The sequence below is a fragment of the Dermacentor andersoni genome, chromosome 9 (assembly GCF_023375885.2).
Source record: "Dermacentor andersoni chromosome 9, qqDerAnde1_hic_scaffold, whole genome shotgun sequence".
Lineage (NCBI taxonomy): Eukaryota > Metazoa > Arthropoda > Arachnida > Ixodida > Ixodidae > Dermacentor > Dermacentor andersoni.
The window spans coordinates 82,247,386-82,266,906 of record NC_092822.1 but is presented as its reverse complement, the minus strand read 5'-3'; the positions used below and the strand labels follow the sequence as shown (position 1 = coordinate 82,266,906).

Sequence of the window (19,521 nt, the reverse complement as noted above, 5' to 3'; positions counted from 1 at the left end):
AACTTACTGCAATGAATATCATCGTGAGGCTTTGAAGGCAGCAGGTAAATAGCACAGACCAACCTACAGAGTTCTAAGTCTTACCATAAAATTACCTGCAATATGTTTAAGACATTTAATTTGCTGCTACGCTTCCGAACGCCCACCAAACAAGCGTACGTTCTCCAATTGCAGCACCCACAGATGCATCAGAAGCGATTAATCGATGAGAGGCTAACTTCACGAATGATTATTCGTTAATCGAATAAAAAAGTTCATTTGTCATCCCTAGTTCTGATGTGAAATATGGCAGCAATGACGGCGAACGTTGATCATCGCTGTCACCGTAAACGAAGCGAGCGGATTCCTTCTCCTGCCCAATCGCGGCAGCGGGAGGGGTCACATAAAATGAAACCGAGCAGTTTTGTAAAAATAAATTAAACAAATTGTGAGTTTTTATGTGCCGAAACTGTGATCACATTATAGGCAGGCCGTAGTGGGTGACTGCGGCTTAATTTTGGCTACCTCGGATACACTTTCATGTGCAGCTGAATCTAAGCAGACGAGCTTCTTGTTCATAAATATTTCTACCACATCGAAATGCCGCCGCCTCGCTCCCTTTTGCTTAGCAGCGCAGTCCACTGCCGTTAAGCTGCGCTGGCGGATACTAATAAAAAAATAATAAATGAACAGACAAACAAATGACACATCCGTTGATATTCCATATTCTGTTGAAATTTGTGAGGGAGGGACCACTAGGCAATTTAATTGCCAGTTCGTTATTCCAAGAAATTTCGTTGAGGACAGTGCTTTCGTTGGCGACTCACCGCCACATTTCCTTACGGGGTATGCCTGTTTTGAACTTCTAGCCACTTTCGTTCGTGGGCTGATCCCGGAGATTGTTCCGCGTCAATATGTGGGCTGAACCTAACGATAGTGCAGCCTAAATCTTGACGCCCTTCCAGCTCCCTTCACGTAAGGAGTGAGGCGCCAGAGTGCCGTGTGCAGCGGCACTCTGGCGCACTCTGGCCTTCAGTACGTGGAGGGCGGTTACAGCGAGCTCGCGCCCGGCCAATTTCAGTACCTCGTGGGAGCAGCAAGGAACGAGATCCACGCTAGCTTGCTCGCTACTTGCGTTCGCACTGCTATGACGGGCCCCTAGGAATCGCTGACCGAATATGACTTGGGGGGGGGGAATAAGAAACGTTAAGAGAGTTCCTGCGTAGGAGCCATGCATGCGCTCAGTGAAGTTGGAAGGCGATTCGATTCCTCTAGTGGACGGCGATCACACGTAGTCGCTCCAGCATGGCTCTAACAATGAATGTCGGTTCGGTTCATACACTTCAATCTGAACCCCAACTGGCCAAGGAAAACAAATGTTGCACACTGTTCTGGCCGTGAGTCATCCCAAGACGTTCGATTTCTCCGCATGTTCTGTATTTCTCAATTACCTGTCACTGTGAATCGTGTAAGGATACCCAGCGAGCGGATCGCATGTTCTTGCTCTTAGCTGTTACATTTGCCTCTACGTAATAGGACCGCTCGTATCGATGTCTATTATGCGAAAAGATGGAAGGAACAGCCAATGTTTCTTGAAATTGCACCTGATACCACTACCTTTATGTGGGCCAAGGTTTCGATGCATGTGTTTTTCTCTTGTACGTTTATAGTTCACTGTATTCGAGGCTCATTCGTCTTGAATTTGCTAATTTTCATTAATGCCTCATGCAAGATATCTTTTGACTATAAAGTTTTGCCGCTCCTTCTGGTGAGTCCGCTCTCAGTGTGACGTCATCGACGTGAATGTTCTTCAGCTACTTAATCGTTTCTGGAAAGCTATCTTCCAATCTGCTTAGCTGGTTTTGCACGGCGTGACAGCGAGTGAAGGACAACCAAGTCCTGACAATGACGGTATTGTTGCTGCAGGTAAGAAAGTGGTCGGAGCGGTGCTAAATGTATCTCTTGACATTTTCCATGTCATCACTTTTGTGTCGCTACCACATGGAATTCTGTCCCACCAAAGAAACCGCAATGCATCTCTATCCGCTTCGTGTTTTGAAATCTCTAGAACTTATTTCTCTAGATCAACTATCATTGCTATGCAATAGTGTCAGCGGTTCATTAGGATGTGCACTAGATCAAAATTGAGATCCGTTCCTCTTTATAGGTCATCTTTTAAATAAAACCCATTTGTCGACGATGAAGACGCATCAAATGTATTTTTAGCTTTTTGGTCTGTCGATTTTTTCTTATTGATGTCTGATGCCGCAGGTACTAAATCTGTGTCATCGGTGTACTTCACCTTCGGCTACTCTTTCCAATCCACCATTTAAATAATGTCTAATGGCACTGTCGTAACGCCGGACTATACTTTCATCGTTCTGTAGCTGTAGAATGAGTTGTCGAAATTTAGTCATACATACGTTCTCGATTTCATCAAGTTAAACGTTAGATTTCTATAAAGGTTTGGCTGAATATAACTTTTCATCCAATTAAAAGTGCCGCCTTGAAGTACTATATCACTTCCTCTTCTCTCTTCGCTTCATTATGAGTGCGATCTATTTATTTATTTAATACATTCTGCGGACACGAAGTCCATACAGGGTGGATATAATATATTAGGTCACAAGAAGTAAACAACGTCAACAGAACAAAATGCTGCAACAATACGGCAATAATTCTGATACAGAAAGTAAACAATCGTGATAAGTTTCATAAAGGCAAGTCATTCCAGCCATTATTGGTGCGTGGGAAGAAAGGGTATTCAAAATGGTTGGTTCGGGCAAAATGGGGGTTGAAGCATTTTGGTGATGTTGGCGTCTAGGTCTGGTTACTAGTGGGCTTACATACTGACACGTGTACATATCTCTATCGGGCGACCACGCTTCGCCGCCTAACAAATGCTATCACACAGCGCGGGACGCCCTGCATGTATCCGAAGTTTCTGGAAAGTTATCGATGCTTCTATCCGCGGTCTGTTGTCGCCGAACCTTGTGTTATCTGATTTCATCGCCCGACGCCAATGGTGTAGAACTATGTGGAAGGCACGCGGGTCCCAACGATTAGTCTGGAACATTCGATGACTGCTCTATAAAAGCCGACGCGCTTGACCCGCTGGTCAGATTTCCGACGATCGCCGACCGCGTTCGCCGCTATCGTTGTGCTATAAGTGTAGCCTGTTTTTGTGGGCACAGGTTCACCCAATAAAAGCTAGTTTTGTATTCCACCATATTGCTGCTTTCTTCACCGTCACTACCACGTGACATCTGGTGGAGGTGCGTGTGCGTTCATGTACGGGACGCCCCCGACAAACCGTGATCCAAGCCCGGACCTCAAAGACAGCACCAACGTAGTCCCGGATCATCGAGCAAGCCGCCGTCTTCAACAACTGCCCCAGGAGCACGGACTTTTGCCTGAAACCAGGAAGATCACCACCAAGTCCACCCCAATGGCCGCCCCAGCATCTCCCATCGTGCTGCAGCAGCCCAGGGAGCCTCCGACGTTCCGCGGTTCAACGTTCGAGGACCCGGAAAGCTGGCTTGAGACATACGAGAGGGTCGCTGCTTTTAACAACTGGAACAGCGACGACAAACTGCGACATGTCTCCTTCGCATTGGAAGACGCTGCCAGGACGTGGTTCGAGAACCGAGAAGCCACCTTGACGACCTGGGAGCTGTTCCGAAGCGGCTTCCTGCAGACATTCGCAAGCGTCGTACGCCGAGAACGAGCCCACGATATTAGAAACCCGGGTGAAACTACCAAATGAGACCACCGCAATTTTTACAGAAGAAATGAGCCGCCTATTCCGCCACGCCGACCCGGAAATGTCCGAGGAAAAGAAAGTCCGCCTACTCATGCGTGGTGTGAAGGAGGAACTTTTTGCCGGGATGGTACGAAGCCCACCGAAGACCGTCGACGAGTTTCTTCGCGAGGCCACCAGCATCGAGAAGACACTCGAGATGCGAAACCGGCAATTCGACCGCCGCACGAACGCGACAAACTACGCCGGAGTTCAGTCACTGGCCACCGACGACCTACGCGAGACTATCCGAGCTGTCGTGCGGGAGGAGCTACAAAAGCTGTTCCCATCATCACAGCCTCAAGTGGCTTTGATTGCCGACGCCGTGCGTGAGGAACTCCAACAACAACTTGGAGTAGCCCCTGAATCGCCGCAGCCTGAGCCGCAAGCGATGACCTATGCCGCCGTCGCACGCCGTCAAGATCCCCCTCCGCGACCGCGCCAGGGCCCTGTCACGCCGCAATTCCGTCGTCCGCCACCGCCGCCGCCACCAGCACGACCACCCGTCGCCCAGCGCAGCTACCCGAGGAAGACAGACGTTTGGCGCGCTCCTGACCACCGCCCGCACTGCTACCACTGCGGGGAAGCCGGCCATGTGTACCGCCGATGCCCATACCGGGAGATGGGACTGCGAGGTTTCGCCGTTAACGCGCCGCGGCCACAGATTGGCGAACGACCTCGCGATATCGCCGACTACCTCGCCGCCACTCAGTGGAGCCCTCGACGAGCTTCCCGTTCGCCGTCACCAGGCCGCTACCTGTCGCCGCAGCGCCGACCATACACTGGCCCAGCCCGCGGCCGGTCCGTCAGCCCATATCCGGAAAACTAAAAGCAGCAACCGATGGAGGGGTGGTTGCTGTTCGTCGAACTGACGAAGATCCTCCGCCGCCGACGAAGACGACGAAGCAACCATCTCGACGACCTAATGACGACACGCCGCTGTCCCGACGAAGTCAGGAAGCCAAGACTACACCGACGAAAGACGACTTGACGACGCGACGTTCAAGCTTCAGTTCAACACGACGCAGCCGTGATCCGACGCCAAGACCCAACTGCAACGCCGGACAAAGAACCACCGACCTCGACGTGCTTCTCGACGGCCACGCAGTTACCGCCTTAGAGGACACAGGGGCTGATTACTCCGTCATGAGTGGACACATCGCCGCCCAGTTGAAGAAGGTTAAGACTGCATGGGAAGGCCCTCAAATTCGCACCGCAGGAGGACACCTCATCACGCGGACTGGAATCTGCACGGCAAGAATAACCATTCATGACCGGACTTACCCTGCCACTTTCGTTATCCTCCAACAGTGTTCACGAGACGTCATTCTCGGTATGGACTTCCTGAACCAACACGGCGCAATCATCGACCTGAAGTCACAGTCAATAACGCTGTCGGAAGATAAAGCGATACCGCCGGAGAGCCCTCGTAGTCACCACGCCTTGAGTGTGCTCGAAGATCAAGTGAGCATCCCGCCTCGCTCCAGCATTGTTATTTTGGTCGGCACCGAAACACCCGCTGTCGTAGAAGGCGTCATCGAAGGCGACCAACGTCTACTGCTCGACCGTGAAATTTGCGTCGCAAGAGGGATCGCTCGACTGCACGGAGGAAACACGAAAGTGTTGCTGACAGACTTCAGCAAGGAGTTCAAGCACATCAACAAGGGCACGACGATCGCATACATCGAGGAAATTGTGGAAACCAGCGATGCCTTTGTCCTCTCGGATTCTGTCGCATCTACCCCGACGACCGTAGTTCCCGAGCCAGACTTCGACATAAGTCCAAGTCTCCCCGTGATTAAGCAGCAACAGCTCAGAAGTCTGCTTCGACGATACAAAGGCTGCTTTTCGACGTCATCGAGGATTCGACAAACACCAGTCGCAAAGCATCGCATAATAACCGAAGAATGCGCTCGACCACTACGCCAGTGCCCTTACCGAGTTTCGACGCGGGAACGTGAAGCTATAAGAGAACAAGTCGACGAAATGCTGCGCGACGACATCATCCAGCCGTCGAAAAGCCCGTGGGCATCCCCTGTTGTCCTGGTAAAGAAAAAGGACGGAACCCTACGTTTCTGTGTCGATTATCGTCGACTGAACAAGATCACGAAGAAGGATGTATACCCCCTCCCACGGATAGACGACGCATTAGATCGGCTCTGCAACGCTAAATACTTCTCGTCGATGGACCTCAAGTCTGGCTATTGGCAAATTGAAGTCGACGAAAGAGATCGCGAAAAGACCGCCTTCATCACCCCAGATGGCCTCTACGAGTTCAAGGTTATGCCATTTGGACTGTGCTCGGCGCCTGCAACGTTCCAGCGCGTGATGGACACGGTTTTAGCAGGATTGAAGTGGCAGACCTGTCTCGTTTACTTGGATGACGTCGTTGTCTTCGCCGAAAATTTCGACGATCACCTTAGGCGGCTTGCAACAGTACTCGAGGCCATCAAGTCATCAGGGCTCATTCTGAAGCCAGAAAAGTGCCGCTTCGCCTACGATGAGCTTCTGTTCCTAGGCCACGTCATCAGCAAGTCTGGAGTCCGCCCCGACCCGCAGAGGACAGCTGCCATCGCAAAGTTCCCGCAGCCCCCCGACAAGAAGGCAGTGCGTAGATTTCTTGGCATGTGTGCCTACAACAGGCGATTTGTCAAGGACTTTTCACGCATCGCTGAGCCGCTGACACAGCTAACTAAATGTGACATCGAGTTCAAGTGGGAAACGCCGCAGGCCGACGCATTTGAAGAACTCAAACGACGCATGCAGTCGCCGCCCGTACTTGCGCACTTCGACGAGCTCGCCGATACCGAAATCCACACTGACGCCAGTAGCCTAGGCCTCGGTGCCGTCCTAGTCCAGAGAAAAGATGGACATGAACACGTGATAGCTTACGCTAGCCGGTCGTTGTCAAAAGCGGAAGGCAATTATTCCACAACGGAAAAGGAATGCCTCGCCATCGTTTGGGCTACAGCGAAATTTCGCCCCTACCTATATGGCAGGCCATTCAGAGTGGTCAGCGACCATCACGCGTTGTGTTGGCTAGCTAACTTAAAGGACCCTTCAGGACGGCTGGCACGGTGAAGCCTCAGACTACAAGAATACGACATCACTGTAACATACAAGTCCGGTCGAAAACACTCATATGCCGATTGCCTATCACGCGCCCCCATTGACCCGCCGCCGCAAGATAACGAGGATGACGACGCCTTCCTTGGAATAATAAGCGCGGAAGACTTCGCTGATCAACAATGAGGGGACCCGGAGCTAAAAGCCCGTGTCGAGTATTTGGAAGGGCACACCGACGTTGTCCCTAGGGCATTTAAGCGTCGATTATCTTCGTTCACGCTTCAAAACAACCTACTCGTGAAGAAAATCTTTTCACCAGTCCGCACCAACTAACTTCTTGTTGTTCCGTCGGCGCTGCGTCCAGAAGTACTGCACGCCTTACACGACGATCCAACTGCTGGGCACCTCGGATTCTCCCGGACGCTGTCGAGGATACATGAAAGGTATTACTGGCCGCGTCTTACCGCCGACGTCGCCCGTTACGTCAAGACATGCCGAGACTGTCAACGACGCAAGACACCACCGACAAGGCCAGCAGGGTTACTACAGCCGATCGAACCTCCTCGTTGACCATTCGAGCAGATTGGGATGGATTTGTTGGGGCCGTTTCCGACGTCAACATCCGGGAATAAGTGGATCGTCGTGGCGATGGACTATCTCACCCGCTTCGCTGAAACAAAAGCTCTACCGAAAGGCAGCGCATCCGAGGTGGCGAAATTTTTCGTCGAGAACATCCTGCTGCGACATGGCGCCCCAGAAGTCCTCATCACCGACAGAGGAACGGCTTTTACAGCAGAGCTCACCCAAGCCATTCTGCAATATAGCCAGACAAGCCACAGGAGGACAACTGCCTACCATCCGCAAACTAATGGTCTCACGGAGCGCCTGAACAAGACCCTCGCTGACATGCTAGCGATGTACGTCGACGTTGAGCACAAGACGTGGGACGCGGTCCTGCCGTATGTAACCTTCGCTTACAACACGGCGCTGCAAGAAACAACCCAGATCACGCCGTTTAGGCTGGTTTACGGCAGGAACCCGACGACGACGCTCGACGCCATGCTGCCCCACGTCATTGACGAAGAGAATGTTGACGTCGCTAGCTATCTCCAGCGCGTCGAAGAAGCCCGACAGCTCGCCCGCCTTCGGATCAGGAACCAACAGAGGACCGACAGCCGACACTACAACCTCCGACGACGCTTCGTCGAGTACCAGCCCGGCGACCGTGTTTGGGTATGGACCCCGATACGCCAACGAGGACTCAGTGAGAAGTTACTGCGACACTATTTTGGACCCTACAAGGTCATCCGACGTATTGGCGCTCTGGACTATGAGGTCGTGGCAGACGGCATTTCGCATTCACAGCGGCGCCGCGCACAATCTGAAGTGGTCCACGTGGTGCGCCTTAAACCCTTTTACGGACGCTGACGAACTTCGTTATTTTTGTTGTTTTCTTTGCTACGAGTGCTTTTGTGTATTACTTTCGTTTGTTTGCAGCATCGGGTCGATGCTTTTTTAAGAGGGGGGTATTGACACGTATACTTATCTTTATCGGGCGACCACGCTTCGCCGCCTAACAAATGCTATCACACAGCGCGGGACGCGCCTGCGTGTATCCGAAGTTTCTGGAAAGTTATCGATGCTTCTATCCGCGGTCTGTTGTCGCCGAACCTTGTGTTATCTGATTTCATCGCCCGACGCGAATGGTGTAGAACTACGTGGAAGGCACGCGGGTCCCAACGATTAGTCTGGAACATTCGATGACTGCTCTATAAAAGCCGACGCGCTTGACCCGCTGATCAGATTTCCGACGATCGCCGACCGTGTTCGCCGTTATCGTTGTGCTATAAGTGTAGCCTGGTTTTGTGGGCACAGGTTCGCCCAATAAAAGCTAGTTTTGTATTCCAGCATATTGCTGCTTTCTTCACCGTCACTCCCACGTGACAATACAATGCCGGGTCGAGTGCCAATCTGTTATTAAATAACTGAGAAAGTCATGTCGTAGTTCTTTTTCGATGCGATTCAAGTTCAGGAATATTATTAGACCTCATTAGTGCAGTTGGCGAGTCGAATGTCGAAAATTTGTTGCAAACAAACCGGATCGCCTGTCCTTGGATTCCTTCAAGTTTCTTCATGTTACGTTGAGTGTGAGGATCCCAGATAATGCAGGCATACTCGAGCTTCGGTCGAATAGAGCAGTAACAAGCGAGCAGTTGAACAATGCATCGGGGCGTGTTTAAGCTTGTATTTGAGAAAGCACAGTTTACGGAAAACAGTGAAAATATATTTTGCGCGTGAAGGTTCCAGGACAGGTTCGGCCAGGACATTCGGCTTTGCAACATCAACAATGTGATTCGCGTACAGGAGGAACAACGGAGGGCCCAGTACACTTCTCTGTGGTACCCTAGATGTCAGTGGAAGACAGGCCGAGTTATGCCCACCTACAAGAAACAAGTATCTCTGGTATGCCATAGTTTTTTACCTGAAATATTAGTTTGAAATGAGGTGCCTTATCGAAGACTTTACTAAACTCCAGAAAAATTAAATTAATTTCGTTGTTATGCTCAATGCTTCAAGATTCCGAGAATTTCTGAGTTCTGTCGGTACGTCAGAATCATCCACGTTAACCCGAGGTATTATTACGGTTGACTTCTCCATTATTGTGGCGGATATATTAGCTTGGCCCTGTACTGCCCAGCCGCATATGGTTTCTCCGGCTGTCAATCTCACTTGTAGTTTTCGGATCCCACTTGTCAATAGTTATTGATTATGGTCTGACCCAATAAATTTTCCCATTTTCATGCTGGCCGAGTTTCCACATAAAGCGTGAGCCAGCTTGAATCCGTCCTCTTCCTACTTATTTTGCAATGAACGAGAAGAAACGAGGTTAACCAAGGAGCCCACTTTTTATTAATCATATCATAGGAAGCCAACAAGCCAATACATTAAGGACAACATAGAGGAAATTGTACTTACGAATTGAATTACAGGAATTAAGTTATTGGCACTGAAAGTGCATGAAAAAGCAAGTTGCTTCAAGTGGGGAACGCGATGGGAACGTGCGATCGTTCCTCACCTGCGGCAAGTTGTTTTGTCTTCCACTTTTATTTCCATTAATTTATCATTTCTTTGATTCAATTAGTAAGTACAAGCAATTTCCCCTATGCTGCCTTTGTGTCTTGGTTGTTGGGTTCTTATGATACTCCTTTAGCAGTGACATAGCCAGGAGTGGCATTCTTTCTTTTGAAATTATGTCTACATCCAGTGCTTCCAATAACACTTCTTCACCACTGTAGGCACATCATAGTTTAACTTCGACCGAATTATAGACTTTTGCATTTCAACCTCCTTAATACGAGCCTATCGAGAGTCTTCCTTTCTCTCTAACTTTGCAGACAAGTTTCTCAGATAACCTATTCAGAATGAGTTATCTTTGGCTGCCAGCATCCATCAGAACACGACAATACTATGATTGCCTTCTACCTTCTGCTAATGCCACTGCAGTTTTTAGAAAAGTGTTTGATGAGATATTCATAAAATGACAAGTAAAGATTTTCTCTTCCTGATTTTTACTTTCATCAGGATTAGCTGCTGAACATTGTGCTCTCAGTTCTTTGCTTCGGCCCATAGACGTCGCTTGCCATTTTTGGCATACCTTGCACCTAATGTTTGCTTTACATATTTTAGCAGTATTATGAGGTCTGGTACAGCGGAGACATTCATTTGCCTCTTTGGACTTCATTTTGTTGTCCTCATAAGCCATTGTTTTCCTACAATAATCGGTATAATCAGTAGTATGCATTACTAAAGAATAAATTAAAATCTATTCATAAGTCACGAATTTCATGCATCCACAGTTTGGCTAAATAACCTGTGAGAAAAAGACATGTTTACCTGGAATAGCAACCTTGTTTCCTGCTGCAAAACTTTCCTTCGAATTAATGAAATAACTTTACAGCGTCATAATGCGTTTCTCGCAACTACTTGCCGGCAGTGGCGAGTTAGTGTTTATATCCAACTCATTGGGCGACAATACTGCCAAACACAAATGCTTCACGAACACGAGAACACGTCCCTCGCAGAGAATAGCAACTATATATGCCTCTGTGAGACATGATCGCACCTTTGTGGTCAAAATGTACATTAGAACGACATCACCATCTCATTAAAAAGAAAACCTCCGTACAAGGCAGCCGCCAACTGCATAATGTGAAATCGCAACTGATGTCTACTTACTGGTGGCCTGTGTTTGAGTCACTTTTGGCAGTTGACTGGATGCTGAGAAATGCACGTCCTGGGTTGTCCCTGCAAAACATACAGGGTTATGTCAAATGTTGAAAATATATATATGCCGGCATTTCATCAGTCGCAAAACAAACGAGCAAGCTAATAAACAACTGTAATGTAAACAGAGTACACATCATAAGATAGGCTGTCAACTGTTAATGCATTACGCAAAAAACCTAATGCATAGGAAAGACTATATGTATACACACGAAGCTGACACACAATTTAATTCGCTCTAGGTTTTTCCGTGCAGTATATTCAAATTATTATGTCTCGTGGTTAGAGCAAAATTAGTGTAAATTACGAACTAAATTATCTACCCTGGAAACTTTTCTTCAATATGCACCTGTGCGCGCTTCGAACGAGTAGCGTTGTAAAATTTACGTACATGGCATTTAACATAGTTGCTGAACACGGATTTCCTTTGCCCTGTGTCTTGTACAGTGAGCTACATATATCTGCCCCCCCCCCCCCTTTTTTGTACTAGCCATACTGCGTGCCACTGCACCTATACGCACGTCAATAAACCTCATGACACAGAAATAAAAAAAGTGCCAATCACCCATGCCTGCATGTTGTAGTGGGCCTAACCTAACCAAGCATGGGCTGTTGCTTTTTATAGTAAACACAGGCACCGTGCTCATTGCAAGTATGTATCATGTCGCTAAGCAAATATGCAATTTCATTGTACCACTATTTTTTGATCACATGGATATATCTGTTGAGAGGCAAGACAAAAAGCAGTCACTTCTCAGAACTAATCAGCTTTCTTAAAACACATTTTTAACTTTTCAATGACACTTGCTGCTATGTGTTTGTCTCCAGAGAGCATACTTGATTTGACTTTCCAATCAGAGACATTACATAAATATACCATGTTAAGATGACTGCCTGGAGCACGTGAGAATTTTCATCTTCGTGTAACATACTGTATCTTGATTTTGTTGACATTTGGTCAAATGGTACACCCAATATACCCACATACTAGTTTTCTTGTCCAAATAACATGCCAATGTATTTAGATTTTTTGGCATTGGCTCCTCTGCACTACGTGAAGTCGCGCTGCACTGGCTCTTTCACATCCTCGTGTCCTTGCAGCTGCCGTCTTGCGTTATATAAAGCGGGTGCCTGAAAAATATCGTACGCAAAAGTCAACACAAGGGCATGGTGCAAAACAACATCAAGACAGTCAAGGCCATGGCAATAAAAAAGTCAGCTCTTAGTCTTCCTAGTGAAATGCATGCAAGACATCCAAATGACTGCAACAGTCAACTGCTAAACTAACTTCAATTTTTAGATTTAAGCAAAAAAACAAATAAACCACAGTTCATCCCTTTTTTTTTTTCATGAATGTTAGAATACTCCTGCTAATGAATAAAATATTGGTCATTTTCAGACGTCATAGGTCTGTCATGAGTCTGGTGTATCGAAAACACCACTTGTGACACATCCTAAGCACGTGCCCAGTGTGCCCCCCCCCCCCCCCACACACACACACACCATCCCTGGTTGTGCCACTGCTGAAGCCATAATTTGAGGATTATAGCTGCAAACATGATGCTCAGTAGGGATGAAAATATTGTCCTTCAGCTCAATGGATATATGGATGTGCCTATAAAAAAGGGCAACAAGGCTTGTTATGGCAAGCTTACCCACATTTCAATACTAACAAGTTCACTGCGGCCTGCATCTAAGCTTACTAAAAGGCATGAACTTATTTTCATGCATGAGGTGCGCAGTGGAGTTCATTTTTGACAGACCCGACTACTGCTGCAGTTTGAAATCTAGCATTTTAGATTCTTGTAGGCATGTAAAAGTTGCAGTTAAACCGCAATTATTAGTTTATTACACCAACCTATTGTTCTGTGTACGACAGACTGGTAACACGCAATTAAAGCAACATTTTATTTTGATATTTTTCGCTACTAAAAATATTCAAGCGATAAACACATCTTGATCTGCCATGCTATAGCAAAGTGCACACATTACGCTTGTAACCCCCAGAGGAAGGCTGATTTAGCTGTTCATATGCCATAACTCTGACACGCCAACTCATATTAGCAAATGCACAGGCATGTCCAAAACAATAAGCGTATGCAAAGCGCCACTGCAATTGTAATTCCACACAGCAGCCGTTATATTCGATGCCGATGCGTAACTATACCTGCTCGACAATTCACCGAGTTCGTAGACATAAGCATCCCTTCAGTTTCGCACCGTGCACGAAAACCGCAACAGGAGACAAAAACCAGACCTATAATCACACCATTTCAACATGAGCAAAAACAGTTCAGTCTTAGGGATAAACACTGTGAGAGCGATTTAGTGCGCGACGGCGACGAGCGACGGCTTCGAGCGACAAAACGGGCCGTCGCTTGAACAGATGGCTCGGTTCTGGAAATCTAGAAATCGTCGCTCGTCGCCCAGAAGTGCTATGAGCGACTAGCCAATAGCGCGAAGCCGGAACTGGATGTACATACATCGCTCAAATACTACCGATTGTCGCGCGGAATGAGCAAATGATTCAATTTTTATACGTGCCAGGATAAGAACGTACTGCAAGACCTCCGGAAATATTTTATGCTACTTTTTATAGTAAAATACATCAACGTAAATTACTAAAGCACGCGTCACGCGTGACTGCAGCCCTCATGCCGGCAACACCGGGGAGGCGTCGCTCAAAATCGTCGCTCGCACGGAGTACGACTTGTAGGCGACAAGCGAACGTGACAGCCATCTCCGTCGCGTCGCTTGTAGCTGCCGCGCGCAAGATCGCTTATACGGGGTTTATACTTTTTTCAGCATAAAACATGGATTCCTCATGCGTTTTCAGTAAGTTCAAGATAACGCGCCCAACTGACCTCTTGCAGCATGCAGCTGAATGCCTACGGCAAAGTTTCTAACTAGCACTGGTGCTGCACGTAACTTCAGTGGTCGCAGATTCCCCCTGCGCGAGACACCGTCAAGCGCGCGGTTTATTTATAAAAAAAAAAGCATGCTGCCAGCAAAATGACGCCTTCTATTATGTGATTCCTTAGTTCAACAGCGTTCCGTACACAGTAGACTGCCAAACTGAATAAATTCAAACACACAAAACGCACGCTAATCACGCTCCGCATAGGCTCGGAATCACGGGCTGGTGAACTAACCATTTTAAGCGTCCTCTCGCCTGGCGTCTTATTGAACATACCATAGTTCTGGCAGCGTTTGCGATTATTAAAGCTCTTACGGACAACGGCAAAGTGATAAAATCACATGCAGTTATCGCGACGACTGGCTTTTTCGATTGACATCGAGAGACACAGCGCGTATGCCTAGTCCTTTGTCAATCGCGTCGGCTAAGCGCAGCGACGACTTCCTGGCGATAGCATGACATATACGGACAATGTGCACCTAAGTTAGAATTCAACTTACCGTGGAGGATTTGCTGTTATATCCAAGGCATGACGAACGACTGTCGTGTTTTCGTGGCGACGCGAGATGGCTGACATACGATCTCCCTTGGCTGGCCTTTGCTGCTGCTGTGCTGCTCGGCGGAGGGATCACCTTTCTCTGGTGCTGTGTTGTTCCGCGATCTTGAGCGCGCGCGCGCGAGGTGGAGCCATTTCGAGTGAAAAAGTAGAGCGCTCGCTAGGCGTTCCTTTGAACTGCGGCGGCCTGTTCTCTTAGAAGCAAAACGATGTGTTCTTTGCTCAGCGTGCATGAATGATACGCTGCCATGTTCGGGGCCAGCCACCTACAGTTGAAGCAGAAGATTACGCTACGTTTTGTTTTCTATTGCCGCAAGAGTCTCTCTTTTCTATTGTTGCAAGAGTCTTTTCACTCTCTCTCTCTGAAGGGGAGAGTGAAAAGCACATTTCACTCTCTCCTTGGTGACAGAGTGAACAATGCATTTCACTCTCCTCGACATTTTGCGAGAGTAAAACGACGCTTTGAAGAGTGAACCGGCAGCTTCCCTCCTGCGATACCCTTCCTAGTTTTTAGAGTGTAGACGTAATAACGCCACATGACAGGAGTGGGTAGCGAAGTTCACGTCGTTACTGGCTCGCAACAGGCGTGTTGCAACTTTAGCAACGGACGAACATAGCTGCAGGCGGCTCAGACACTGAGCGCGAGGGTGGAAGAATCTCATAGCACCATGTAGACGCCAGGTAACGCGGGACTCGAGGGGAACGAAATGGCGAACTCCTTAGCTCGAGCGCTAACAAAGCGGGACAAAACCAATCGTCCCATCAATCCTCATCCTTCACCTTCGTGCCCCTGCCATCCAATTACGGAAAATTCATCGAGATCCAGCGGCTCCACCACAGGATTTATCCTCTCCCCTCACAAAAAGCTCAGCACTGAAGAGGCAGTAACCCTCACACTCAGGCAAACATTTCCAAACTCAGATGCAGCAAAATGTACCCATTAAGAAATGGCGGGATCTGCCCCCTCGTCCGGCGACACACTCCCCGCACACTTCCACACTTTGTGGGGGTGTTGGGTGAAACTTGAACACTGGAGATGCCTAGCACGTCATCTGAGCGGTGGGCGGTATATATGACAGGCCGCACACTGGTGGGCCAATAAGCGCTCGCCCATCAAGTCCGTCGAGCAGCTACCGCCAGTTGTGTCCTGACCTGACGGCACCACTCGCGCGACCTCAAGAGCAATGACCTCGATAGGTAGAACATGTTTGTTCTTTCTCTAGGCCCCGCATAATAATTAGTCTGTACTTGAAATTGAGGACAATGGCAAAATTCGTGGTCACCATTTTTCTTTCGAATAGTGCTGACGGAGCTTCCGCGAAGGCAGCTCGCAACCAGAAATGGCACTGAAAAGACTCTTCGCGACAGTGAAGTGCTGGAGGAGGTCCGAGTTCCAGCGAAGGACTTAGTCTGTGCAATAAGGTGCCTCTTATAGCATGCGGCCTATGCAACCTATGCCAACACTTACTATGCGAGTGCCACCTGGCTGGATGCAACCAAGGTAATCTTGTCTCGCTTCGAGCAAGTCATACTTTTTGTATTTTGCCACATTTCAGAATTATTTACTATTGATTATTCAAGCGCAGAAGTATTATATTCAGAGAAAAGGTGTCAATGTGAAAATTCTAAACATTCTTTGAAAATTCCCCATTGAGCTTTTTGTTTGCCGAGTACGTGCTACATAAAACAGTTTTTTCCCAAGCCTGAAAGAAAGCCCGCAAAATGCAAAAAAAGGTGCCACGAGACTAGTCGCGCGCAAGGAAAGTATTTGTTCGAAGGCGAGCTCTCTCACAGGGCCAGCCCTACAGCGAGGAATCGAGACGCAGTATTCCGTGTAATTCCCGAGCAGCGTTGCCTACGTCATGTTCAGTAGTAACAATGGTTGGGTACCCTTTGAACAAAAATGTCATGTCCTTTTCTCTCTTAAGTGTTGACTAAGTTCCACTATTTCCCGCGCCAGTTCGTGACCTCCATGTCGAAGAAACGACTGTACACATTGTAGTCGTGGCTATGAATCGCAGAAGACTCGCCACTTTTCTAAGGTCTGTATTATTCATGTGAGGTGCACCGCTCAGAGCCACGAGCTGTGCTGCTTTAATGGAGACTCCGCCGTAGCGCAGTCCATCCAAATCAAATCAGTCCATCAAAACTCGTCTCGTCAGTTTGAAAAAGAAAGAAAGCAGGTAACACATATGCAATGCTTCACGTCAAATAGCTTTACTTCCATTCTAATCAGTAGTTACATAACCGAGTAACTCATCTGAGCTCGGTTAAACGAAGTACAACGCTATACAAGCAGGCCAAAGGTGTGCTTCTGCCATTCTGGTAGAACAGACGCCTACCAATACAGCGACAGAGCAGGAACATAGAATCAACACATGATATCATCGCTGCGAGCAGCGTCACGTCGTAAAGCAAATGACAAGATAAGTAAGGTGATTCCTAAGATGCGGGTGACATTTATGTAGCTGTCGGCCTTTGCTAAAAACTAAAATATTTGACGCATAAAATGAGTGAGGCGACTCGAGAAGACGTGGGAATCGCAAAAATCTTGCGAACACTTGAACGATTGGCAATAGATTTCATGTATATAGGCGGGCAAGTAGCCTGTGGGTGTGTGCAAGTAAGAGAGTTATGAAAAGTACATGTGCATCCCTGCGAAGGTTTGTCGGATACATGCTATTAGTAATCGGTATTACCTCATCCTCGACAGAGTCCGTTCGACGCCAAAACTAGCAAGAACGATTTTTCGCATTAAGAATTTAAAAGGTTTCACTTGACTCAACTGCTACAAAATAAAAAGGAAGACAGGGAAGGTAAGCCCATTTGTGATGTGGCAGTTTGTTAAACTAACTTTGAAATTTAAAGTTTCCCATGCATCGACTGTGTGCGAGCTGACGCCCGATTGCGCCATTGTCAAAAGCTGTAAGTGCACACTGAAAAAAAAAATGCGCCACTTCAGATGTCCACAACGTCAGTCAGGCTGAGGTAGGAGCAGATGCGCGCTTGCATGTCCTTGCCGATCTTGTCGAAAGTAGTCTTTCTCTTGGGATGCGGGTTACAGACTATCTTGGCCTTGACGACGCCCACGAGGACGAAGTAGTCAAAAGCGAGTCGTCTGCGTGCCTCAGTGATCATTTCTTCCAGGGACTCGTCCGGGACGTCGAAACAAAGGCGAAGGGATATTTGAACCGAGAAGGAGTACTGCAAGGTCTCAAAGGCAAGGGCGTCTTTCTTTTCCGTGGAGCCATTCACAAAGTGGACGGCGCTGTTGGCAAGCATCTGCGTTTTCGAAGAAGGCACAATTAAGCGTGAAACATGTGAACAGAAATCGCGTGGTCCGTCCTGAAGCTATTACCATCAAAAACACCATCCTACATTTTGGTGCAGTCGCTGCACCTAAATAGTCGCATGATTTCAAAGTGAAGCAGCTTTGAAGAATACACGTCCCAGTTTCGCTTCACTTACGTCCGGTGCGATGACTGTATTTACAACCTACTTTTTACATCTGGGTATAAAACAGCGTGTCTATTTAAAGCTTTCCAACGTGGGCACCGGCCTCGCTACGCTCTGTGCGATCAAAAATGAAAGTATGGCACGGAACAGGTCTTTGCTATGACATGAGCGTGGTCGTACTCGGTACAATGCCAGTAGAGAGATAGAATGAATGAACAAGTACAAGGATGATTCAGTGGCCTGATTGGCCGCGAGCATATATAAATAAACAATCCGTCAAAAGTCGTGTTCATGACGGCCGAAGTTATCGCGATCAGCATTTAGATGATCATCGTATTGTGATTGTTGAAACGTGTCATGTAACTACGAGGCGTGTACAACAGCCGATCTCTTCAATCAGGCTTCCCGCTGTTAAATAGTCGCTCGTGCCCAGTGGCACGTGATCATTTACAAATGTTGGCCCAAAGAGGTTCATTGAGGGGGGGTGCTTACCCAGTGTCATGTACACCCTGGTCCATACCCAGTGGCATAACAGTGCCAATGGTTAGATCAGGACATCGGACACTTCAAGCTGTTTCCGGTATCTAAGAATGCTAATCAAGATATTAAGCAAATGATACTTTATTCTCAAGAAGAGCTTGACAGGTAGGCTACGAACGCAGTTACGGTGTTTCCTAAAAATGACTATACGGTAAGTAAAAGAAAAAACGCTGGTAATGGCGAATGTCAAGGCAGTTTCACGTAAGAGATGATAGCGCAGAAGCTGTAGTTCGTCTGATAACATTTGTGGGGACAACGAGAAGAATTCTCACACTCGAGGAGTTAGGGAGCCAATACCCAACCCACTGCACAGATAACTCCAGCTCTTCATTGTTTCTGACCTTACCGCATCTTCCTGTGCAGAGGGGAAACCGGACCGGTAATTTGGTGAACTTCTCCGATTTCGATCTCGTTTTGCTTTTTCCCTCCAGCGAGCCTACTCCGAGTGTCTAGCAGTATGCGGCGTCGTTCGCAGACATGTCTTCAAGCCTGTGGTTGACATTTTCAGCCTCGCCATTTTCAGCATCACTGCGGTGCCGCAAGTAAAGCTTCAAATTTTAAGACTCCCGTTTCCACTCCAAAGTAAACGCCCGGGCACCCAGTAGAAAGGCAACGGGGTAAATATGTTAGCGATGCGACCCACGTGGTCTATCCACCAGAAAAGCTGCTTGTGAGCCGAATGCATGATTAGGATGTAGTGGAATGTCGACATCCTACGTAAGGCTACAACTTAATGGCGCGATAAAGTTGTTCATTTTGTAAATGCGGTTCGAACCATTCACTAAAAACTAAGGGAATGACCTTAAATTCGCTTTCTCACTTTGTGTGCAATACAAAGCGTTGTGCAACCTTGTTCAAGACACAAGATGCTGCTCTTTTAAAGATGAAAAAAGGGATGGGAAGCAATGCAATTAAAAGGTGCTT

At 47.8% G+C, this 19,521-nt stretch overlaps 1 protein-coding gene across 1 annotated transcript in view; it reads right to left on the bottom strand.

The window, feature by feature from the left end:
* Positions 1–16,796: 16,796 nt before the first annotated feature.
* LOC126528312 (uncharacterized) overlaps positions 16,797–19,521 on the bottom strand; it is a 64,201-nt gene continuing 61,476 nt past the window's right edge. Inside the window, exon 11 of the mRNA XM_050176192.3 lies at positions 16,797–17,883. Within this exon, the coding sequence (XP_050032149.1) occupies positions 17,560–17,883 (324 nt within the window). The 3' untranslated portion in view covers positions 16,797–17,559. The remainder of the gene's footprint in view (positions 17,884–19,521) is intronic.